Source organism: Eucyclogobius newberryi, unplaced genomic scaffold, assembly GCF_026437365.1.
Source record: "Eucyclogobius newberryi isolate DKJ021-1_F unplaced genomic scaffold, fEucNew1.0.hap1 SCAF_4, whole genome shotgun sequence".
Classification (NCBI taxonomy): domain Eukaryota; kingdom Metazoa; phylum Chordata; class Actinopteri; order Gobiiformes; family Gobiidae; genus Eucyclogobius; species Eucyclogobius newberryi.
The window spans coordinates 21,188,190-21,214,659 of NW_027316056.1; the positions used below are offsets into that span (position 1 = coordinate 21,188,190).

Consider the following 26,470-nt stretch of genomic DNA (forward strand, 5'->3'; position numbering starts at 1 on the left):
GTAAATGGACCTGTTTCTATTATTAAGTCGTTACAATGAACATTATTTAAAATAATTATATATAAAATATAATAATTAAACATATTACCTACTAACATATTAACAATAAAACACACAATATGTCTTTAACAGACACATGTCATTTTTTGTAAATATTTTAATATGATAAATGTTTTAACATATTAAACATATTTTTTAACATATTAAATCAAACATTAGCACCCATCTGTACATGCAGTATAATCATTAATCAAAGTTTTTTTTTTGGCCATATTATGACAACCTGTGATCATTACTCTTACTTCTGCTGAGTCCAGCGCACACTGCAGACGTTACACACGTTCTAGTAAATGTAACACATTTTAAACACATTGATTTACATTTAGTTTTATTCTAAGCCACAAAAGGTTTCATGGTGCAGCCCTGAAGTATGTGCTCCACTTCTCTTTGTGTGGAGCCCGGGCTCAGAGCAGATGTTTGGGATGAGCTCTGGTCCAGGCTCCAGCTGAGTCTGTGCTGCACAGGCTGCACACTGCACGGGCTGCACACTGCACGGGCTGCACACTCAGCACCGCAGCTAACGGCACAGCGTACATCTCTGTACTTCAATGACGCAGCATTTACAGTTTAACCATGGACGAGGCAAGAAAAGAGCTACACCCATTCCTTGATACTCTTTTCTCTCAACCTTTCTTTTATTATCACAGTCTGAAAAGTGGTCTTAAATGCACAGAAAAGAAAGGAGCAGTTCAATATTGTGTGTTTTAATATGTCATGAAGCCCTCCTACGTCCACAGATATTCATCGTTGAAGCTTCTCCGTGTACATTGTATTTACCTGTGACTCGTAGCTTCTCAGTGCCGATGGTGATCTCCTCTTCATCCGCAGAGAACAGCACTGTCTCTCCATCAGCGCTCCGCACCTCAAACCTCTGACACTGCGCTTCCACCATCTCGGACCCTGGGAAAAAGAAAACATAATATTCTGTTTATTTTATTTTATTTATTTTTTATTGAAAGAATAAACACAGACCAATCAAAACTTGTGTGTAAATAAAGATACAGTCCAGTAACATTGGCAAAAAAGAGAAAGAAGAAGAGAAAAAATAAATAAATAAATGAATAATGAAAAAGAGAGAGGAAAAAAGAAAAGAAAAGAAAGTGCGGAGTGGGCGGAAGCAGAGAAAATACAAAGTGTGTATTGTTTGAGATGACCATTTTTAGAATAATGCAACCAAATGAAATAAACTAGGTTAGAGCACCTGATCCATAATGTGAGTCCCATTTCGTCCAGTTTATGTCGAATTTGTCCATTTCCAAGTTCAGTCCATACGTGATTTTTTCCATTTTCCGTTTGTCCATTATGATTTCGGTCCAGTCCTTTATTGTTGGTGCATAATATTCTCTTTAAATCATTATGGTCAACAACGGCATGAAACAAATCAAATCAAAGACATTCGTTCATCCTTACACCTCACAAGAAGCAGCAAAGCAGCTCATGCTAAACATAATTCTGAAACTGAATGCATATTTGAAATACAGTCTTCAAAATGTCAAATATAACTTTTCAAACCCTCACTCCAAATGTCAGATTGGGCCACACAACTCCCTGCAGCGTAAACATGGCCTTTGGCTGGTCACAATGACTGGCCTTCGCGTCGTCTCTCTGGGAACCACTGATTCAAACTAACCATTACATTACCCCCGGGTGCACAGAGGGTGAGCCTTTTCCCGTGTCAGTAATTGTCCCGGAGAGGCCCGTCACTCATAATCTCACGTTATTAGCCGCCTTCGGTCTGGGATTAAGTCTTTACTCTCATCTGGATCTCATTGTCTTTATCCCTTCCTATCGTTGTCTTAATCCTCTCTCTCTGGCCCGCTCGCTCCTCCGCACGGGGAGAAGTGCTTCAGACCGTCTCTTCCCGAAGAGGCCTGAAGTGTGTCTCCTTCTCTCTGCTTTGGAGTGGCTGTTTGTGGGGAAACTCTGCCATTGAGCCCAGAAGTCTGGTTGAAGGAGCGCACTAGAGAAATGGAGAAAGAGTGGCTGGGATTAGACCTGAGATTAACTCTGTCATATGTCGGACAAACATACGTACGTCATCTGCACGGCGTGAGCAAAAGCGGGAGGAGGACACGCCACCAGAGAAGGTCCATTATCCACAAAGAGACGGTAAAAAGGCTTTAAAAGTCAAGTGCAATACTTGTTTTCTTTTGTTTCGTGTCAGTGTCATGCCTCGAGTCGAAGTTCAGACATTTACCGTATTTTCCGGAGTATAAGTCGCACCAGGCAAAAAATGCATAATAAAAGAAGAAAAAAAAAACATATATGAGTTGCACTGGAGTATGAAATGCGGTTGCAAGTGTGAAAATAACAAATAATATCACAAATAAGTTGCTCCGGAGTATACGTATATAAGTATAAGTTGCACCCTGGGCCAAAACTATGAAAAAAGGTGCGACTTATAGTCCGGAAAATATGGTAAACGTTTTCAGGTTGGTAACCAATACACAGTCAAATCAACATAAACTTGAGCGCTTGCATTTGACTCAAAGTAAAAAGTGTTTCAAAGTCAAATGGTCACAGCAGATCTTTCTTCTCCAAATATAAAGCTCTGCCCCTTTTGCCTTTGTGTCAGCTCTACGTTAATTGCAGATGGATTGATGATTGATTTTGCATCAGCACCTTTTGGACAGAGTTAAAAGGACTAAATGTGACGTGAAATTCACTTTGCATTTCCTGTCAAAAACACAAAGAGTTTAATGACCTGCTGATCGCTTCTGAAAGCTTAAACTGCCATGTCAGTTCCAGAGTTTATGTCTAGTCTAACTCGGGTTACGTTTTGTTTAATCATTTACCTGTGATTGCCTTCTATCAACTGGAGCCAAAGTCAATTCCCCGTCACCAAAAACAGCGGTGCTCCTCATTAAGCCGACGTGTTAATTGATTCACTGATTTTAATAATCGTTCACTGACAGGATCTGCTTTGCCTCTCTCGCTCTGTGGGGCCGTTTAGTCCTCAATAGTTTTAGCTTCTGCAGCGCTCAGAAGGGAAAGGTTGATGTGGTGTTTTTTTACTGATGGCAGACTCAAATGCTCAACTGAATCATGAGAGAAAAACGCTGTATTGCTCTTAAACTATGGAACTTGACTGTATTTAATGTATTTATATTCTGAAAGGATTTTAAATGTGCGTGCTCATTTTTAGATTGCAATTAAAACAATATTCCAAGAGCGAACATTTCAAAAGGTCCAGTTCACAACCTGTTTGGGTTAAAAATATGCAAATGTGATAGAATTAGGAGTTTAGGAGTTGTGGTGATAACTCAGTATTATTAAGTCTCTCGTGCTGCTGCTGCTACTGCTGCTGCTGATTAATATTATTACTTTTAAATTATTTTCAGTGAAAGGAGATTTCCTGAGATTATCCAATGTTAATGAACAAAAGTCCATTAGCTGTTTGCACCCCGAGGAAGCCCACGCAGGGCTGAAACGTGCTTTTTAAGCTTAAAGCTATGCAACAATAAAGGCTTTTTATTTTTATTTTTTTAAGTTAACAGAGTGCCTTGGTTTTTCTTGTCTTTGGGAATACACATATTCACACATATATGTTTGTATATATTTGGCTACAATTTATACCCGAATAGACAATTGAGCACCCGTTTTAATTTGACTGCTTTTTGGACATTTAATTACCTTATTTCTATTTTTTTTATACAAATCCCATTTAGCATGAATGTGTGCTGTCCTGGAAAGTTCTCCTCAAAACACCTTCATGTGGCAGTTTAGGGTTGTGCCAAAATTCACCATCCAGTAGGTTGCGCGAGAGCGTATAAAAGCGCCTCGTCTTCTTCTCTCTCTCACTGCGGCTCGTGCATTTCCGGTCCTGTGTACGCCCTGTCCCCGCTCCAGGTAGTATTCACTCCGTTGATAAAACTAACCATCTTAGTCTATTGCTTAATGCGTGTATTGTTTTAGTGCCGCCGTGTGGCTTAGCCCCGTCGCTTCATTGCGCTCATTGTGCGTCGCTTTGGTGGCTGGCACATCTTGAGAAGCTGGGGTCCGATGTGTCGTAGCCGGCTATGATGCGGTCAGCCATCACCCGTCAAGGGTGCGGTCAGCCATCACCCGTCAAGGGTGCGCGTTCACGAGCCGTTACAGAAAGTATATATATATATATATATATATATATATATATATATATATATATATATATATATATATATATTTATATATATATATTTATATATATATATATATATAATAAATCAATGTAACTTAACTGAGTGGCCTCCTTTTTAATCGATGTGAATGAACCTGTGCGCCTTTAATGTTTTTAATATGGTCCTGGGCCCATTAATGTCCAGGTGGCGTTGTGGGTCTTTTAAAATGTGTATCAGAAAGTGTCTTCAGCGGGCGCCTCACCGCTCGTATGCCACATTCAGATAACATAAATTACCCACAGAATGAATGGCTTTAGCAGTGTTCACGCTCAGTTGCTAAGAGCAGAGCTTGTTTTGTTTTTTCACTTCTTGACTGTAACTTTCAAGAAAGGCAGAGGAGAATGCAGGCGTATTACTCAGAAGGCTTTCAAAGTAAACAGCACGCTTCTCTCCCATGATGCAACGGGCTGCAAAGCTCAGGCCACTTCTTTGTTTGACGTGTTCGCACCAGTCAAAGAACGCTACAGGCACGACACACCTCCAAACGCCAAGATAAATGACCCAAACTTCAGGAAAAATGGCGTTGCAAGATACAGTGAGAAGACATAAGAAAAGTGCACAGCCTTGCAGATTATACTCCACTTTGCCACAGGTGGGAGGGTACATTTCATGCAGTGGGGCACACCAATTATTTATTTAGAGATGATTACAGTCATTAATATGGTGAGGGAGGAGAGAAGGAGCCCGAGCAGCAGATAAATGACTGTCATTTGTCATCTACATTCATCAACATGATCTCTGCAGTCAAAGCGAGACGCAGGAGAGATGAGAAGAGCTGAGGCCAGGAATATAGAAAAGTTGCCTTCGAAAAGTAAAAAAGGCCTTAGAAGTATCCAGTGCAGTATTATTGTGTAACCTGGTTTTGTTTATTGCATAGTCAGATAAATCCGGACAAAAAAATAAATATAAATCCTAGAAAGTTATATTTTATTAAGTTTTACTGCATTCTTCAGCTAACGTAACACTTTGTAGCTTTCAGCACATTAGGTGTGTAAAAGTGCTGGCCGGTGGTCGAGTGGTTAAGGCGGCTGCACATATGCCAGGCTCCATGTGCAGCCTGCCGCCGCAGAGTGAGTTTGAATCCCGACTGACAATTTACTGCATGTCCTCCCTTCTCTCTAGACAACGGGAGACGGCAATAATTGGTGTGTAAAATAATGCGTATACAGTTGTAGCAGGGGGCTAGGCTAATCTTCTATGCACAAAGACACAAACGTTTGTAATTCCAAGGTTGAAACATTCTACGCAGTGCTTAGATCAGCTGTGTCAAACTCATTCTGGGTCGCGGGCCGAATATAACATCAAAATAAAACAATACAAATGATTAAAATGTACCAGTTTGATATAGCCGAGTACGGTAATAGTTATTTGTTGACACTGTTGCACACTGTCTGCAGGAGGTGAAAGACTGAGTCCATATTCATGCATCAGCAGCAGGAACAGGAACACAGACTTGGATTTCTGATAAGACCTATTGCTGCTCAAACTCAAGATGAGCGCTCTATTTTTATAGTTTAAGCTTAGTGAGAATAAACTCTTCATGTGGTGAATCAAATGAGTGCATTGTGTTTGTATTCACATTAGTGTGGACACAGTCAGAGTTCACAGCAGCTTCACTCTGTCATGTTAAGACTATCACACTTGTAACAACTTGGTAATAAGAAGAACAGGAAAATGGTAACATTTTACGTAACCAATACAACAACAATACTTTATCAATTGTAAAGAAAAGAGTAAAGGTATATCTTTACTTTCTTTGAAACATTACTTGAAACATTACTTGATTAGGTATAATATTTTAGTAACCAAGACATGTCTAATCTTACAGAATCTACAGTAAACAGTGGAATAGGCAGTGTGCAATTTCACTTTCCAGGACCCTCACCGCCGCTAAAGTATTTATTTGGTGATGAATATTTATTTTTGACAAATAAATAATGGATTAGCAAACCTTTTTTTATATGAATAATGGTTTAGTAAAGCAATTACTATTATATCATCTCTGCATTCCCACATACATAGACTGCACCTTTTATCATGACAAGCAACATTTTTTCTATGCTCCTCAAGCCTATTTTAGTTATTATTAGCGTGCGGTGTAAATTATAATCAAAATCAGCGATTCTGGCTGTATAGGCCTATTCCTGCAATTTCTAAATGAATAAATGTAAATAAATGGTGGCGATCAGCTTGCTCTTTGTCTTTGTGACCTACATGTCATGCCCGTTATTGATGGCTGTTTTAAATAGTAGATTTCTTCCTTTGAACGATTTTAAAGATCTTTCTTCTAGATTTAGACTTCATGGTAACAAATCATGCAAAACAGTTTATATGACTATTCAATTTACTTTGCGTTTATGTGGGAGAAATATCATAATGGCCTTGAAATTGAAATACGAAAATACAATAAAAAATAAATAATAATAATCATCCAGGAGAAAAGTGTTTTGTGTACATGCTGGACTTTGGAGTATGAGCTCAGGTGATTTTTGCATTCTATAGATTGCCCAAGTAGATAATAACACAATCTATTTCCTACTTTGCAAAAAAAAAAAAGATATTCTGTATAATTTGTGGATTATCAACTTTTCCTGTAACACATACATAGTTATGGTATATTTTTTAAGTACAGTGCGTTTTTCTTTGTGGTTTTGTTTTGTTTTTCATCTCAACTGGGAACGTTCAACTGAATCTGATTCATTTCCAGAGGAGTTGTGTCTCCAGGGAACCAATTTTTGGGTTTTGCAGGAGAAACTATAACACAAGGCTGCATGTAGATAATTCAACGCTCAGAGTTACAATAATATTGTTCAACAAATCCAATATAATTTACTGCCTGTCCCAAAATGTTCTTTGCAAATGACATATTTAAAGACGACATCGCCAGGATTGATCGAGCTGTAATAGTGAAAGTGGATCAGGATTTGTCACACATGGATTGGCCCCCAGAGTCCAGACTTTAACCCCATTGGACATCTTTGGGCTGTGCAGAAGCAGCAGCTCGATTCTTCCATCATTATCAATCAAGATCTAGGTGAAACAAAGTATTAAAGTGAGTAGCATTTTGTGGCCAGGCCATGTATTGTATATAAGTAAGACGTGACTTAAATGTAACTGTAGAGATGGTTTACATGCATTGCTTTAGTAGCAGCACTGTTTATTGCACTCTATTGTACTCGGGTCTCGTTGTTTGTGTGTCTGCAACATGAAATTTCAGAGATTTAGTAATTCTAAATAATTCAAGAGAGTTGTAGTGCAAACAGCCTGCGCAGAGGGGGAGCAGTGTGAATGGAGCTGGGCAGCAGAGCCTGAAGGAGAGGCGTCACTTCAGAGTGGATTCAGAGAGTATTTAGGTGTTCATTTATTTAACCTTTGAATACATGCTTTTAAAGTGTGCTCTTTCAAAACATACCACAGGAACATTGATCCACAGCTTTGAACCGCACTGTAAAAAATGGTACACTGCATAATTCATGTTCTCGCTCAAGCCTATGCAAACAGAAAGTGAATCAGATTGTTCGACATGTACATATCCCATTAAAGCATGCAGGGAATTATCATGTCTTCAAAAATGCTGGGAGAAAAAGAAAAAAAAGAAAAAGGGATGGCTCGGAGAATTGGCCGTTACCAGAAACAAACTCATAAATCCTTCCAGGACATCAAGGCATCACAGGATGAATGAATATATTAGGAATGTGTCTTTTGAACTTACTCAAGATGGTTTTATATATTCTATAAATATGTTTTGTATACAGTTTTTCATCAAAGTACTACTATAGTCCCAAATTGAATTCAGATTTGTAGGTAATAAGTGAGTGGATTAATGTAACTCAAGTAGAAGAAACAACACTGAACTTATTGATTTAAAAGTTTCCACACCAAAAACTGACCTAAATACAAAGAAAACAGTCCAAGCTCATGTTGTATTTCTAGTCAGTCTTGGTGAGTACTTTGTCTGTACTGTCAGATTCCATTGATTGACCTCATTCAACCTCCACAATGCTACACAAATGCGATGATACAATATTCACCACATTAAAATAGACTGTTAAGCAGACAATTAACTTTTGTGCATAGATAGCACTATCATATGTATAAATGTCAACAGTGGCTGTAAATCCAGCCCTTTATTGAGCACTGGATAGCTTAAGTGTGTTCCAGTTTGTAAACGCTCAGCTCTATGTATTTTTAATTGTCACATTAAGTTGATTTGGTCATTGGGCAGAAGCATTAAACTGGAGAGAGGTGCTTGTGCGCTGCTCTGTGATTGGCTGACAGTGTGGGACGTAGGATGAGAGCACTTACTACGGCGCTGTGCCTCTCAGCCGCGCAGCTCTCAGCGGAAAGTGTGACCACAGAGATATGGGATTTCTATGTCTGTCAATGTGTGCAGAGCGGGAGGGAAGACTTCACCGAGATCTACTTTTATAATTAGACAATGTGTAATGGAACCATTGGATTTCACTGTGAGGCTTAGCTGTAGAGCCGGCAGAGCACGGCAATCACACATTTTTTGCGCGATGATCATTTTGGTGCGGTTGGCATAATAAATGCAAGGTGATTTCCAATTCATAACAGCTATCAACATGATTTGATGAAAAAAAAACACATTCTAGGCATTCTATTTCATATCCAGTACCAGATCATATTGGCATTTTTACGTTGGAACTCTAAGGGTATCCACGTAATAAGTTCCACTGCAGAGGACGAACAACTCGCTCTCTACATGTATAAATCCCGTTGTTTGCCTCCAGATAGAAAGCTCGCTGATAACCTAACCTGATATTCACCGTTCCTTCCCTCAGTGTCACTCCAGAACATCCGACAGGAACTCTCCCTCCTGGAGGCTTTTCTGTTTGCACGTTTCGTCTGCGTCTGGGTGGGTTTCCTTGGGCACTCACTTCTAGAGCTACTGAACGTCATCCCTGCTTGTGTCACCTGACTCAAAGGATTGCAACAGAGGACACTAAACTGAGGTCATATACATTAGACCAAATGTGTGCTGCAGCTGTGGTGTAGATGGGGTCGACATTAGGTGATTCTGACAGTCTTGTAAGAGTGCACCAAACCTTAATGAATAACTGGATTAAAGGCTGAGCAAGCTAACGGAGAATTGAAACTTCATTAAACAACAGTAAAGCAAAAGCACAGCAGCCATAGCGGGCGTCTCACATGGCCGGTTTATTGATTTTATTTTTATAGAATGGCTTATTTTGAGCTTATAGGTTTCCGAAGAAGACACTATACTGGAGAGCTTATCAGTGATGAAGAGAATACTTTGGACATGTATTTAGTTACAGAATACTGAATACCTGCATTCAAATGTATTTTGTAATGTTTTCGGTGAAATGGTCCAATCAGAGTGACTTATACTTTCACTTAAAATTGCATTATAATTGGGTCCTATTTAAGCCCTCCGACATGCCAGACACGTTTAAATCATAAGTCGAGCTCACATCTCACACACTCATGCTATTTCATAAACACAGGCCTACAATCTAAACGCATCTAACTTGTTCCTTCATCGTGTCTGTGCTGAACTTCTTGCGTTAATTGCTTAAAACGTTGGCGCGACAATTCACTTTTTGTGCTACATTAGACAAATGCCCAAGAAATGAGGTGAGAGATTGCACCCAGATATAAGCCAGCATAATTAGAGTAAGAAGGTAAAGATAATGAAGAGATGAATGCAGGCCTGAGTAGTTTGGAGGAAGGTAACAAGGTCAGCGGGGAATTCACGGCTTAATAAAGGATGAGGGGCATGCATGATTAAAACGGGGAGGCCAACGCAAATGACAAGAGCAAAAGAGATGAACAGAGAGAGAAAGGGAACAAGGACAGGAAAAATGGAGAGAAAAGACTGTTATCAAGAAAGTTATAAGTTTGGAATTTGTCTTTACTTAAAAACAGTTCATGGAGCAATAATCCATTTAGTACATTTATACCATTTAAACACATTGTTACCAATATGTTCTACAATGAACAATTTTATATTCAGTTAATTTAAAAAATCCAGGAGTTTCAGAGTGATGAGAACATGGCAGTCAATATATAAAATTATATCTTGAGAATGGTAAAATGTGCTAAAACAAAAATGGCACCTACAAACAGGAAGCAGAAACACATGGATATGGTTGGATTAAAAAAACAAACAAAAAAAACAACACTTTGACTTGTACTACACACAATCGAGCCCATTGATACATTGCACAAACTCTTTTTGAAAACTTGATTTATGCCACATTTTATTGTCAGCACACAGATGAATGCAATCACACCTTCACCTCTGTGCTTAAAATAGAATTGCCTTAATCTTTTATTTGTTATACTGGAAAAGCATACAATAAATGATGAGTGGACCGTAAAAAGGAAAAGAGATTCTAAGCAGCAACAGATAAAACACAGAGCATATGGCTAAGGAATAAACAAGACCAGAGTTAGGTTTGCAATAAGCAATCCAATGAAAAATTCAACAACTTTTCAAGCACATTGACGAGCTCTGCAACATCCAACAACAACTTTCATCAATCAAGATCTTTTTTACCAGATGGTCCAAACATGAAGAACTAGAATAAATGTGAGTAAAGTTGGTGATAGCTCCCGCTCTGACCTCCAATGCGAGGCAGAAAATGCACGACCTTATGTATTTTAACATATGCAAAGCAACAATTATTTGTGTAATCTTATCTCCTCATTGCACAGACTTTGTGTGTGACTGTGTTTTTTGTGCGTTTTTTTTTCAAATGTTGGGACAGGTTCACACATCATCTTTATGGGCAGCCATTGAGAAGACTAAGTTGACAGGTTTTTACTCACGTTAACGAGCCATTGGTGAAGATGGGAGAGACGGATGAAGAAGAGAGAGGGAAAAAACATAAAACTCACGCAAGACACCCAAGGCCAACTCATGATAAGCTCCACACACTCTTCACTCTTCACTGCTGAAAAGTCGAGGAATACATTGTACAAACGGATGAATTTGGAATGTTTAATGCAACGTTATTTCCATCACTTTCAATCAACGGTAATACTGTCAATATTATACACCTTTTTGTGTTGTTTGAAAAGCCAATTTGACTTGGTGAGGTCAATTTTTTTCCCTAAAGTTTTAACATTAAACCTGGCATTGGGACCATTTCTTCTATCTGTCATGTTCACTGGGCTGCTGCACTGATCCTGCACAACCTGCTTAGACCTGGGAGAGCTGCTCCTCCTGTGTCTTTCCGTAATGAATACTAATGAGGGCTTTAGTCAGCTGCAACTTTTCTGCCTCCCTAAGTGGCAAATGTCTGGTAAACACAAATAACCGCCTTCTCATTATACTCAGTAACCCAGGGAGAATAGAGAAGTTTGTTGGTGCTGTGAAGTGTTAGACTCAGCAGAGAGGTGGGGCACAAAGGGGATTTCCAGGCTCAAACAGAAGCACTTGAAGAGAGAATCCCCGGTGTCTCACTGTCGCCCTGCAGCGGTCACTGAGGTGTCCAAGTGGCTCTGATTCCACACAATGAAGTCATTTAGCTGAAGGCATGCTTTCTGCCACAAGGAATCTTAAAAAAAGCACTCAAAGATCACCAATTATGTTCTTTAATGACTTTTTTGAGATTGAAATGAATGTAATAATGTTGTTCCTCCATCAAAATTCCTGCATTTTTGAATACAAATTTCAAACTCGATACATATCTTTTTTTTAATGTTTTTATTATAACCAGTTTAGGCCGATCCTGTGCTGTTACACATATTTAACCGAGAGCAGAGCAATGTAGTGTATTCAATTTGCCTGTCGTCCTACATTCGGACCATTGGGGGGCGTCTCCAGCATTAACCGGTCTAACCACCGCTGCAAATTTGTGTCACGTGTCTCTCAAATGCGGAAGACATCTCTCAAATATTTTCAGAACATTCAGAACAAAATATATAACTTCTTTTACCTCAGATTTACAGAGTTTATTGCGTCGCTTGTTGACTCAGCAGAAGTGTTATTTTTATTTTTTCCTCGTGATCGACCATGTTTGTTTGGACACAAACTGACACTGCGTTTGTCTGATTGATTAAACCACCTGTCAGTCACTCCCTTTGAAAATTGGAGCAACTGGGTTAGATTCCAGACCAAAACTTCTTTGTAAATTATGTTCAAAGCGTGTGGTCTTGGCTGGTCAGGCAAGTATTCAATCCAATGCAGGGAGAGTTATAAAAATACACAAAAAGACTGTATCAACACAGAAGACAAGCAAATTCTTGATTACAGAGCACCAAATCCTTCTTTAACAGAAGTTGGGGTTTTAGGTTCAATCTTCCGGCAGAGTACAGCAGCATTTTGAAGCCACGGGACGGCATCAGCCCTGGCCATAATCAGGTAGTCAGTGATGAGGGAGTTACAGCCAGGTAACAATAGGATTTCTATGGCCCATAGCAGGGCTGTTAGGGTAAACAAAGAATATTGGTTTAAGGTGAAACTCACAGTTTAAACAAAAACAAGACAGACTATTATCTGGAGGGTCCGCCCGGTGGGCGTGGCATACTCAGAGTAAGATAAGTATCCAAGTTCTCAAACTAGATCTGCGGATTGAGAATGACTCTTGGATGAGAGTCAAAACGTCTTGTTTTTCTAAAAATAGTGTCCAGATGATACAACCGAAGCTTTTTCTACAATGGAATAGTCCTGGACAAATGAGGGATTACACCGACATACTTAACCATGCAATGCTGAATTTAGCTCCAGTTGAAATCATTTAGCACCTGTATTAAATAGGCCTACTTTTTAAATTTTTCTTCATCTACCACTTGGTTACGTTACGGGCCACAGTTGACAGGAGCCTATCCCTGTGACTTTGGGCCTTAGGTGGTGTATTGGCTTCTAGTCAATCTTCGCTAAAAAACTGCTTAGTAGCCATCCTTTGGGTGTCCGTTTCTTGACTCACACAAAATCCTCACGAACAAAAACTCATGTAGTCCGTGATGCGTTTATTTCTTTTATTTTGCACAATCAAAAACACGCTGCGATGTTCTGCGATGTGCGCGGTCAAAGACCGTGTCGGTCACCCTCTGACTTCCATCTCGACCCGTCTCACCTGTTCCCATTTTACCAATTAAGTTTGGCCTACTTCTCTGGCCCCGCCCTCTCCCGCTCCATACTGAAGCGTGACATAAATTATACATTTAACTTAAGGATTAGGCTTTGTTAATAATTAGAAAATTAGGAATTTATACTAAAGATTCAGATTGTAATTACATTAATTTAATACTTATTTAGACTTAAACAAAACAAATACTTTTCTTAATTAATTCCATTATTGCTCTAACAGGTGGGGTTATAACATAAGATTAGATATTCCTTTATTGTCCACACATGGGGAAATTCCATTGTTGCAACGCAGGTAAATACAGAGGAAAAGGACAGATAACTTATAGGAAGTTTAAATCTTAATAGAAGAACTCTTATAAACAACACTCTTATAAACAAAAACTCCTATATACAGAACCTCTCATTTCTTAATAAGGAATGGAGGGGAAAAATAAAGACAAAAATAAAATAAAAACAGCTAGCGTAAGACAAAATAATAATAATAATAACGGTCAAATAAACACTCTATTTACATCAGTTATATGCACATGAATGTGACATTATTGCGTGTGAGTACAACAGTAATTGCACATGAATATGACGGTATTGCACATGGTTAAATCAGCATCGCAAGTGTTCAGGGCTAGCAGTGTTTGTTATAAAGTCTGACAGCAGCAGGAAGGAAAGACCTGTGAAACCTTTCCTTCACACAGCGAGGGTGGATCAGTCTGTCACTGAAGCTGCTCTCCAGAGCGGACAGAGTGTCCTGCAGGGGGTGAGACTCATGGTCCAGCATAGATGTGAATCTAGCCAGGACCCTTCTGTCCCCCACCTCCTGCACCGAGTCCAGAGCACAGCCCAGGACGGAGCTGGATTTCTTGATGACTTTGTCCAGCTTCTTCCTCTCCTTCTCTGTGATGCTGCTGCTCCAGCAGGCCACACCGTACAGGAGGGCTGATGCCACCACAGAGTCGTAGAAGGTCTTCAGGAGTGGCCCTGTCACTCCAAAAGACCTGAGTCTCCTCAGGAGGTAGAGCCGACTCTGGCTCTTCCTGTACAGTGCGTCTGTGTTGTGAGTCCAGTCCAGTTTGTGGTTCAGATGAACACCCAGGTACTTGTATGAGTCCACTCTCTCAATGTCCCGTCCCTGGATGTTCACTGGTGAGGGGGCAGTGGGGTGGCGTCTGCGGAAATCCACCACCATCTCCTTGGTCTTCCCCGCGTTGATGAGGAGGTGGTTCCGCTGACACCAGTCCACAAAGTCCTGTGCCAGTCCCCTGTACTCCGCGTCATCGTCGTCCGTGATGAGTCCGATGATGGCAGAGTCGTCAGAGAACTTCTGCAGGACACAGCTGTCCGTGTCGTGTCAGAGGTCTGCAGTGTAGAGGGTGAAGAGAAAGGGCGCGGGGACAGTGCCCTGGGGCGCGCCCCCGCACTGCAGGTCCGAGTGTCAGACACACAGTCCCGGGCTCTCACAAACTGGGGTCGGTCTGTGAGGTAGTCCAGGATCCACTCTGCCAGGTCATACTCCACACCAGCCGTCTCCAGCTTGTCCCTCAGGAGCAGCGGCTGGATGGTGTTGAAGGCGCTGGAGAGATCGAAGAACAGGATCCTCACAGAGCTGCCAGGCTTTTCCAGGTGAGAGAGAGAGCGGTGCAGCAGGGAGATGACGGCGTCCTCCACTCCGATGCCAGGCCGATATGCAAACTGCAGCGGGTCCATGGCTGAGCTCACGGTGGAGCGGAGGTGGTCCAGGACCAGCCGCTCCAGTGTCTTCATCAGGTGGGACGTGAGAGCCACCGGCCTGAAGCTGTTGAAGTCTTTGGCGTGCGGTGTCTTGGGCACAGGTACCAGACAGGAGGTCTTCCAGACCTGTGGTACCACCCTCAGCTTCAGGCTCATGATGAAGACCTGCTCCACAACTCCACACAGTTCATCGGCGCAGGACTTAAGGAGCCTGATGCCGTCAGATCCTGCTGCCTTCCTCACTTAAATCCTCTTCAGCTCTCTCCTCACCTGAGCTGCTGAGACAGTCAGTGGATGGCAGGGGGACTGTGTGCTGGGGGGATGGGTGGGTCCAGGTGAAGTGGGGAGCTGATGGGCCGGAGCGGAGGTGTGAAGAGGAATGAATGCAGGCCATTGTCCAGCTGTGGAAGAGGGAGCATGCAGCTGTGCAGGGGGAGGGGTGGGCGATTGATCAAATCTCAGGAAGCTCATTCACCCACTGTAGGTCCCCCTCCGTCTGGGCAGGGGGGATTTTGAAGCCTGAGATGGTTTTCAGGCTTCTCCACACTCCCTGAATGTTCTTCTGCTGCAGCTGCTCCTCCATCCTCCTCTTGTAGCCGGCTTCAGCCTGCCTGATCTTCCTCCTCAGCTCTTTCTGCACAGTCCTCAGCTCCTCCTTGTTCCCTGACCTGAAGGCTCTCTTCTTCTCCTTCAGCAGAGCTTTCAGTTTACGGTTAATCCATGGCTTGTTGATTGGAAAACACTGCACCGTCCGGGAGGGAACAGTGTTCTCAAAACAGAAGTTGATGTAGTCTGTGATGCACTCTGTGATGGTGTTGATGTCCTCCCCATGTGGGTCATAAAGCTCAGTCCAGACAGTGGTGCTGAAGCAGTCCCTCAGAGTCTCCTCGCTCTCAGCAGATACCCTCCTAACCACACGGGACACCACAGGCTGCCTGCGCACGATGGGGGCATACACAGGCCTCAGATGTACAAGGTTGTGGTCCGAGCTGCCCAGGGGAGGGACGGGGGAGGAGGAATAAGCCTCCTTGGTGTTGACATAAAACAAGTCCAATGTTCTATTGTCTCTGGTGGGGCAGGTGACATACTGGGTGTATGTTGGTAGAACAGAAGAGAAGCGTGGTTAAAGTCACCAGAGACGAGGAAGAGAGCCTGTGGATGCTGTGTTTGCAGCCTACAAGTGCAGGTGAGCAATGCTACACAAGCATTATCGGCATGCGAAGACATGGCCACATAGACTGCGATCAAAATCACATGTGAGAACTCCCGGGGCAGATAATATGGCCTCATGCCAATATCCAACAGTTCAATGTCTTTGTTACATAGCTGTTCCTTCACCGTGCAATGTGTAGGTTTACACCAGCTCGTGTTTACATACACAGCCAGCCCTCTACCTCTCTTTGCATTTGCGTCCCGCTCGCCGGCTCCTCTGTGTTTTCCTTAGAATGTCCGCCGGGATAACGTGACGATCCCCTGGTAAGAAGGCGGCTTTTCGCAGCTTCATGAGTTCCTCCCTTGTGTAAACACGTACCGGCCGGGGGGCGCGGGGGGGCTCGGAGCCAGCGCACATCACAACGACACGATGAAAACACGTATTAATTCAGCCGAACAAAGTCAAAGCAAGTTGAATTAAAGCAGTTCCAGGGCGTGACCCGATCGTACTTACTTTACTTTTAAGTAAAGTAGAAAAAATATTTACAAAAATACAATAGATAAAGCACAAAAAGTGTGAAAAAAGTGTGAGAAAAGAGGTGCGTTGCAGCAGGCTGCCAGCAGGACCAGCGCCTTTATGACCAGCGCCTTTTACACCCTGGACAGGGGCCAGCTCATCTCAGGGTTAACACATGGACACACACAGACGAACATTCACTCTCACATTCATTCACTAGAGTTACCAATTTTGCCTATCACATGCCTGTCTTTGGATGGTGGGAAGAAGCCGGAGAACCCGGAGAGAACCCACCGTAACATGGGGAGGACATGCAGACTCCACCCAGAGAGGCCCAGGAATCAAACCTACGATCTCCTTCTTGGGAGGCGAGAGCGCTAACCGCCAGCTAACCGCCACCGTCCACCTGCCCCAGTCTGGTGCTGGGGCAGGTGGACGGACCTTTCGTATGGTTGGACACGGTAACAAACATGGTCTAAATTAGTGTTACACCGAAATTTTAGGTCGATACTGATACCGATGTCCGAGGTCATTTTGAACACTTGCATTTTTGTTGTTGTTGCTGTTGTTGCTGCTGCTGCTGTATTTTAAAATAAGGATCAAAGGTATTTCAAATGCTGAGTTAGTTAGTTAGTAAGGAAAAGGTTTGAAAAAGAAAACGTTTTATTTAGCTCTATGTTTCGATGTAGTTAGGCTATTGGCTATAATATATGCTATCAAATTAGCCCTTACACTTTCCCATTCTGTGAATTTCCTTTATATTTAGATTATTTCTCAGACTAAAGTGTCTCTGCACCTCTCCAGACCGTGTGTCATCATTGTGTTGCTGTTGCTATTACAGTCTCTCCTCCTCAGATGCTGTGTTTAATCAGACACTCTCTTCTCCTTCTTTAAACCACTCACACTATAATTATTTGGAGAAAATATATCCAAAATGATTTTTAGGAGAAAAACTAGTCAAATAATCTCTGGAAAAATATCGCGTTTATTGTGGGTAGCGAGTGAATTCATTGCGCTACGTTCCGTCTTTGTCCTTTCTGGGTCATTTGGCTCAAGATAAAGACTAGAGTAAAGTTTACAGTCTGTTCTGTTATATATATATATATATATATATATATATATGCTGTTTTCTTTCTTGTTTTCTTGCTGTTTCTAAAGCGACAGCAGGGTTTAAGCTGTCATTACCAAGGCATAACAGCGCGGAATGATATCAGTGGTTTTGCACTGAAACCGATATTACTCAATGACGTGAATACAATAATATACCAATACTGGGCTGATATATTGTTGGCCCCCTAGTCTAAATGAATTCTATCGGGTAGGTCACTTTGTAAAGTCAGACAAGTGAAATGCTCTCTTCAATATTTCCCCCACTAAACTTCATCATCCTCGTAACATCACGAACACCAACAATATTCATAAAATATTAAATTAAAATTAAGTGATCTGTTCTTCTGTATCTACCTCTGTATCTACCTGCGTTGCACCAATGAAATTTCCCCATGTGGGACAATAAAGGAATATCTTATCTTATCTTATTAAAATCCTTTGCATCGATTGACACCCCTGAAATCACCCCTTTCTTCCCTCCCCCAGCCTCAAGTGGGAAGCACTTAACACACTGCCATTCTTTATGTATTTCGATTTCTAACATTTTCTTTTGTTGCACTTTTGAGGCACAATCAATAATTACAAGTCCACTCCGAGTCACTTTAATAGATCTCACATTCCCTTCTTCCTGGTGAATAAAACGGCCCAATGTATGTGGGTCACTGAAGAGGCCGTCATCCTTAGTGACAGCCAACATTCCAACAAGCAGCAACTCTCTACTTTTAAGAAACTCGAATCATTTGACAAACTATCTTTTTACTTTTTCTTTTTGTGCTCCATCTGCTTGGACATTTCAAACTCACCACCAGACGACTCAGATTCCCGCTCCGGCAGCATTTCCGTTTGAGCTTTAGTGTTGTCTAGACACTGCAGGCTCTGTCCACAGTCCACAGCGTGAGGCTTCAAGCAGGGTGTCTGTACTCAAGCTCAACAATAGTATAAATGTGCACACCTGGAGGCTGCACTTTGATGACCCGCACTGACCCTCTTCTTTGAAGGAGCAAAGGGAGGCAGCAGAGGGCAAGGGCTCCATTGGGAATCACACACACAAGAAATGAACACCAGTGATCAGCTGTCTGTGTACAGCTACTTATTAAATATAATCATTCATTATATCTTGTTAAATAGCTACTTAGACAGCTATTTAATAAGAGCTAAGTTGTTGTAGTAGACTACAAGTAAAAGCCTATTACTGAAGACCATAAGGCATTTGGATTAATTAATCGAAAATCCACCAGATTACAGTAATTGATATTTTATTTGTGCACATTTTCAAGAGGTGCATTACTCCAGACTTTTACGCCAACTTGTAGGAATTGATTGAAGGGACCTGTGCCCCAGTATAGATGAAGTTCTAGTGATGTCTCTAGCAGAGAGCCTCTTAGCCTGTTAGAGCTGAAGTGACAGCTTCTATCAGTGTATTGGCCTGATATTCACTAAATCCCATCCAAACTGATACTCTAAATTCCTTCATTTGAGGTCGACTCACCAGTATCGTGTTGGGAGATCCTTATACTATAATGAGACTAAATCCAGAAATAAACCAGACCAAACCAAGGCTAGAACAAACCTCGTCTCAGGACTAAACTTGATGGTGCGTTTTCTTCTTCACCTTTTTGCTGCTGCCTTGAGGTTATGAGTCTGACTTCTGACTCTGAAGTTTGACTTTGTGGCAGGATGAATGTTTGAAGTCAAATGATGTCCTAAAATTGACACCGCACCAGACAACTGTGAAAACACCATTAAAGCTTAAAAGTCTTCTCGTTCTTAATATGTTTTCCATCACCAGACATGTTGTGATCACCAACAACATTTTTCTACTTCATTTTCATCTTGTGGAATGAGCCAAAATATTAAAAGCATTAAAAGTATAGCTACAACCAAAAGCTAGATACTAATTATTTTATCTCTCCTTTTATTGTTGTCGGACCAAGCGTAGTAAATTCTGATTGCCTCCTTAATAGTAAGTGCACAACAAACAACAGAGCCAATGGCAGTTAGTCGTCACATAGTCCTCATTTATACTCAGTGGGATTGAGTGCATGCCGCCACATGCACAGACAGTCACGTCCACACCAGTAGCAATAAAGTATTTCTCTTGGTGAGGAATATAGCTTTAGGGAGTTTTAACAGCAGGAGACGAGCTGTCAGGAAATTCTAGCCATCAAAGCTGCGAGAGGTATGGAGGGTGAATGTGTGCAGAAAATAACACAAGTTCTGCAGATAAATATCTCTATATTGCAGTGTACACCACACAGCAGATATGGGGCGTCTAGCTCCACATACCATTCATCTCATCTGTCACAATCTAAATGCTGAACCTGCAATGATCAGGCATAAAGCAATAGAAGTAATTCTAGCAGACAGCACTTTTTTAATGTGTAGCACAATGTCTGTATCTTCAATCTCACACAACCAGTCAACCAACATAAATAAATGTTCGGCCTTATTCCTTCTTTTCTTTTCTGAACGTACAAGACACAACACTATACCAACCTAAAACATTACAAATGTACTGTCAAACTGTCAAAAACCCTTTGGTACCTTTAATAGGAATTTAAAAGAAACTTTTAAACATATTGTCATTTGTCAGGCTTGTAGATTATGAATTGTATAATATAATTGTAAGATGTCAAAATGGTGCTCTAGTAAGTAAGGAGGAGTAAAAATAAATAAAAGTATTACCCATTATAATAGTAGAACTTTCCATAAAAAGATAGTGACTTTATTTACCGACGTGAGAGGCTCCCTGAGAGGCCCACCTGAGGCAGCAGCACCAAACTGAACCTGCGGCGGTGCATTTTAAATGTGTTTCTGTCACTTTGGCTCAAAAATGAATGACTATAACCCACATGCTTGTATTATAGAGCTGCTATGTGGCTCTCCTAATCTACGTCTTCATCATTTTCTCATCTCTTGCATGTAAAACAGAGTTGGAAGCATCAGCATTGAAGAATTTCACTTAAGTCTTCACTCCTCAGACACAGCATTCATCCAGGCATAAGTGCTTTGCTCATGAGTAAAACAGTCTTATATGAAGATCAATGTGCCGATCTTTAACAAGCAATACACAACCATCTCACGGCGAGTGTTGATTTCCCCCCCTATAACAAACAGTATCAAAATCCACCCACGATTCAGAATCATATACTATTTAGTTTTATTCAGTTATCCCCCTCAGCGTTTCTGAAGTCCCTCTATATTCAGTTCAACACACAGTCAATTCACCAGAGAACTCCTCTAATTGTTTTAAAGCCGTCTGTCGATGTGGAGATGGATAAGTCATATTTGCTCTGAATGATGTCTTCTGGGCGACACTGGGCTCTTGGTCTAATATAATAAAATCTTGAAAAACTGATTTGGCTGAAGAAAAAGAAAAATCTGTGCGGCTATCAGCCTCTGTGAAATGCCTTAATGGAAACAGATATCCCTTAGTTTGGTAAACAGAAAGAGCTAAAATGCATTTAGGATCCAAACAACAAACAAAACAACCTGATTGTGTCTATTAAGGAAAATATAAAGGAGCAGCATATCTTGTGTTTTTCTGAACGTGCTTACCGATTGTGAGCTGTCCGGTCAACTGTCCCTCGCCGTTTCTGGCATTGACTGTCACATTACGGTCCGACTGGAGGATCAATGAACTGTCCTGTGCAAGAGAAAGAGGAAATACGTTTAGTAGAATATTGGTGGTTTTCATATTCTAGAATGTGATCATGTCATACTCCCAGATGCAAGGGCCACATTTTGATTGATTACATGGTTTTTTGCCATGAAATATCCCAAAAGTAAATTCATAAAAGTTAAACTTGATCATTTCTATTGCTGGTAGTAAGTAACAGGAACCTGGAACTCACCACATTACAACACCCATTTTTTAAAGCATTTTAACAATATTATTTTTTGCTGCCCCATCTGTATTGCCTCTTATTGGCCTGTAAAATGTGATGTCATCAGAAACCCAGCAATAGGTATGATCACAAATCAGATCTTTGGAGAAGCTACCCAGCGCACACTAAGAATACATGTTTTTCAAGGTACTACCTGTAATTGAATAAACACAACATATAAAAGCGTAATGCCAGACTATGGAACATCCCAAGCAAAGCATTAAGCTCCTTTAGCATTTTGGGGCAGGGCTAAATCAATTGAGAAGACACACATCCATTTTAAAGATTTGACACAATTGTAATAGAGCTCCTGCAGTTATCGTCACACAATCCCCTCATGCACCACCAAACTCCAGCGCACAGGCAGTGATGGTGGCGAGGAATTTACAGTGAAACTAATGGTGTCGGCTGCAATTATTAAACTTGATCTGAGTTTCATGGATTGTGGATTATTTTTGCACACCGTGATGTACAAATGATCGAGGGCAGAAGAAAACCAGAGCATTTTACCAGACAAATGCTCCAGATTAATGGGAAAAGTGGATTTCTGATACAAATATTACTGCGTTGATTTGGGTTTTCATTTGGGGAACCATTGAACCATCGTTAAGAAATACAAAATATATTGGTGATTCTGGTGATTCTGACAAGTATAGTGCATTATTTGTATTGTTTGTAGCTTTTAAAATTCTATTGAGTGCCTTTAGTTTAGCATCTTGTGCTTTAGAACAAACAATTTTATAAAAAATAACAAATAAAATTACATTTACATTCCTCCGGAGATAACTGAGTACCGGGAGCAGAGAGAATTATATACATTCATAAATTTTCTACCGCTTGTTCCCTTTCGGGGTCGTGGGTGACTGGAGCCTATCCCTTTGGGCCTTAGGCGGGGTCCCCCTGGACAATGGCCAACTGTCGCAGGGCGAGAATTACATAAAGTTTATATAAACATTTTAGTGCATTTCAAGTACAGTACATGCTAAGACCTGCAGTTGTACTTATCATGATTAGACAGGAGAAATTCACAGAATCTGGCAATGATTTACGGACTTTATAAACAGCAAAGATGATTATCTGAAGATTCTCTAAAAAACGTTGGTTATCCAGGAGATTTAGAAGTGAAGTCAGAGTGTTTTTGACGCTCTCCGGGAAAGGACTCATTCATCAAACTAGCGTGAATGAAGCTAAATTCGTCCTTTAATCTATCCATTAAGCGAGAGAGAGATGTTTGAAGAGAAATTGTTGCAAATCTTTTCAAATAATTTAACTGTTTAATAAAACCACACAATATTTTTTTTTAGATACTGTATATTGTTATTCAACGACAAAGACAACGTTCAAAAGCAAAAATTTAGGCTCGTTGCCATTCATTGCAGTCGCTGCCTGCCGTAATGGCGTTCACGTCGTTCATGTTTTTTTCTATTACCTGAAGCTGGGTTGTCTAGAGCCTAATTTAGCATTCATGAGGGTTGATAAAAAAGCCACATCCAGAGGGAGTCAGCCATTTGGTCATGAATTCACAATTTGACCAATCACGTGCACGTTTATTTGAACAGTACATGATAATTGGATCAAGAGAGTGGTTACACGGACACAAGGGCAATGGCTCGGTGCACCCAAGTGTAGTTAATTATATTATTCAGATACACATCCATTTTCTCCTTTGTATAAAACAATTGTGTTAAAATAATCTAATCTAATCCCTGGCCGTGGCTTCCCTTTAAACACGTGGATCAGTTTTGCAAGCTCTTGCCTTTCCCTCGGTTAGCCCTGCTGTAGACCCCGACCTGACCCCCAGGACCCCGTCAATACTGCATTAACCTGCGTAACCACCGGGCCACCGCCGCATCAGCCTTCACCACTTTAACATGAAAAAGTCTCCACCGGCCGAGTGATAATGCACCTAATATATTCAGCAAGACACTCGCCTACTTCGCTATGGGAGAGACACACTAAAAGCAATTATTGTTCTACATCTATTATCCAAATTAATTAATGCAATAGTGACCATGACCCATACATACACAAAGACCACACTTGTTTTTTAAAATCTAAACCTATAACTTTTCTTGACAAATCAGAGCAATTATACTAAAACAAGTGGTTATATATGTTAATAATAAATATGTTTCTAATCAGGACAGGACAATTATACAATGGTTATATATGTTAATAATAAATATGTTTCTAGTGCAAAGTGGCTCTTACCAATGCACTGTAACCTGACAAATAGAATTATCCGTCTAACTTTTCCCCCTTGAGCTAGACATATGGAATCATCTTTAATTAAACTTAATATTTTTGCAAATCAAGTGTCTGCAACCAAATTATTATGGATTTAGTTTCTATATGTCTTTTCAGCCTTTAGTCTTTGCTCTGTCGTCAGTCTCTTGGTAGAACTGCTTATTTGTTTTGCTGGTGTGCAATAATTGGCTCATGGGTGACCCAATTTCCCGTTAATTTCCAAATTAATGTGGAGCCTTTGAATTTCAAAAGAGTATAATGATTATGTTTTTTCGTATTTATTAAACCTATTCAGTTTCTGGTTCTTTCAGTTTCTGATATTTTTTGTGTAGTTATTTGTCAAGTATTCGGTCATGTTCACTAGGATAAATGTATGAACTGTGAAGCAACTGGATATTCTGAGGATATTCACACACGCACACGCACACGCGCACGCACACACACACACACACACACACACACACACACACACACACACACACACACACACCTTAAAATCACACAATTTAAGCATTTAAGTTAACACCAAAACCCCATAGACCCACTTACTGTAGGTGATTATTTTCCATCTAAGTAAAGACATTAACCAACCAACAAATGAAGCCTGCAGACTATTTACTATTGGCTGCTTTCCTCCTCTGAAGAATGCAGTGGGCGCTGGATTAATTATTTCCAACGGGCCGTGTGATAGGCTCCACTATATTATCTTTCCACTCTGTTTAAAGCACTAGAGCGTTTTGTAAAGCATGTCAGATGTAATGCACTTCCAGATTGTCCCAGCTAAACGTGCCGCCTGCATGAACAAGCACAACCCTATTCTTCTAACGTCAGTCAAACGCACTGTTGTGATGGAAAGCCCTGTGTGATTAAGTGCTCATATGCAAATGGGTGGAAATAAGTTTGGTAAATGATTACATATTTTCCATTTGTTAATTCAGTTTTAAATAAAGCAGAGTAAGCCAAACGCTGCCTATTAGAAACACGTAGGTAGAAAATGTGTAAAAATTCTACAGCATAAGCATCAGTAGTGTTTCCACCGACACATTTGAAAAAGTTCACACAATTGAGAAGTTATATCGTGCATGGAAAATTAATTTTGACTTTGTAATTACTGACCTTTTGGAGAGATGTAATACCTCCATAATTACTCTGGAACATAACTGCTGTGCTGTGTTTGATTATGTCAGAACATTGAATGTACCGTATTTTCTGGAGTCCAAGTCGCACCGGCCAAAAAAATGCATAATAGAAAAGGAAAAACATATATAAGTCGCACTGGAGTATAAGTCACATTTTTGGGGATGATTTATTCGATAAAATCCAAGACCAAGAACAGACATTTAATCTTGAAATGCAATTTAAAATAATAACAGATAAAGAACAAGGTGAAAAAGTGAACGTATGCTAACGTAACACCTTCAGCTACATGAGGCACAGACAACAAACTGTGGTAAGTGTCTGGTATGTTAACGTAACATATTAACAGTTATTCAGATAACTATAGCATAAAGAACATGCTAACAAGTTTACCAAAGCATCAGTATTACCCCAAATCACTAAATCCATTGAATTCTTCTTCCTCGGTGTCACTTCTAAACAACTCCACAAACTCTGGAGGTAGAGGAAGTGCAGATTCTGCGTCGCTCAGAGACTAGAACGCCCTCTTGTGGTTGTCAGTGTGAAAATAATCGAAATGTGACATGCAGTTGCCAATGTGAAAATAATGAATAATATCACATAAGTCGCTCTGGAGTATAAGTCGCACCCCGGCCAAAACTATGAAAAAAGGTGCGACTTATACGTATCTACATTTTATCTTAACCTACAAGAATTCAATTAAAAAAAACAACAACTCTAAAATAGTTCCACCCAGACGCCTTTTTACAGATGCTGATTGGCCGCGCTCATTAAAACGTTTGACTGACAGCGGTAAAGAAAAGTAGCTCTGTGACAGCCAGAAGAAGGAGCTACAAGAAGGGAGGGATTTTGCGCAATCTGGAGATGTCTTTGGTGAGTGAAGTATGTTTCACCTGTTTGACCAGCTGCTACTTTTGTTAGCCGCGACAGGCTACAAGACACAAACACCAGCTCACTGAAAATTACATATCGCTTGTCATCTCACGTTCACAATTCATATTTAGATGATGAATAGGGTATGAACAAGGTGAATTGACCAGTTTGCTGCATAAATAATGAACTTCACATTCCTGCATAATTAACAAATTGTACCATTGTGATTACATTGCCTGAAGAGACAGAGACAAATGTGTGGTTAAAAGTCCTACTTTCCCTGTCTGGAATTAGACCAGTATCAGACTGTCCTGACTTAATCTTGGCTTCCAGTTTGGACCCAGTCTTGCATAGTACTCTTTTGTCCTAGTTTAAAAATGATTGGCCTACAGTACCTGGCGAAACTTATTTTTTTTTATTAATGCAGCCATAGTTATTCTTCATTTGTTTATCTATTGTATTTACCTTTTAACCAAAATAAGAGAGACTACAATTTTGATTTTTTTTGTCCTCTAATAAA

General features: G+C 40.7%; 1 protein-coding gene across 1 annotated transcript in view; it reads right to left on the reverse strand.

Annotated features, from left to right (window-relative positions):
- LOC140377171 (zeta-sarcoglycan-like) overlaps positions 1 to 26,470 on the reverse strand; it is a 352,061-nt gene that overhangs the window by 64,696 nt on the left and 260,895 nt on the right. Inside the window, exons 4-5 of the mRNA XM_072462496.1 lie at positions 21,365 to 21,452; positions 838 to 960 (exon numbers count right to left, since the gene is read on the reverse strand). Of these exons, the coding sequence (XP_072318597.1) occupies positions 838 to 960; positions 21,365 to 21,452 (211 nt within the window). The remainder of the gene's footprint in view (positions 1 to 837; positions 961 to 21,364; positions 21,453 to 26,470) is intronic.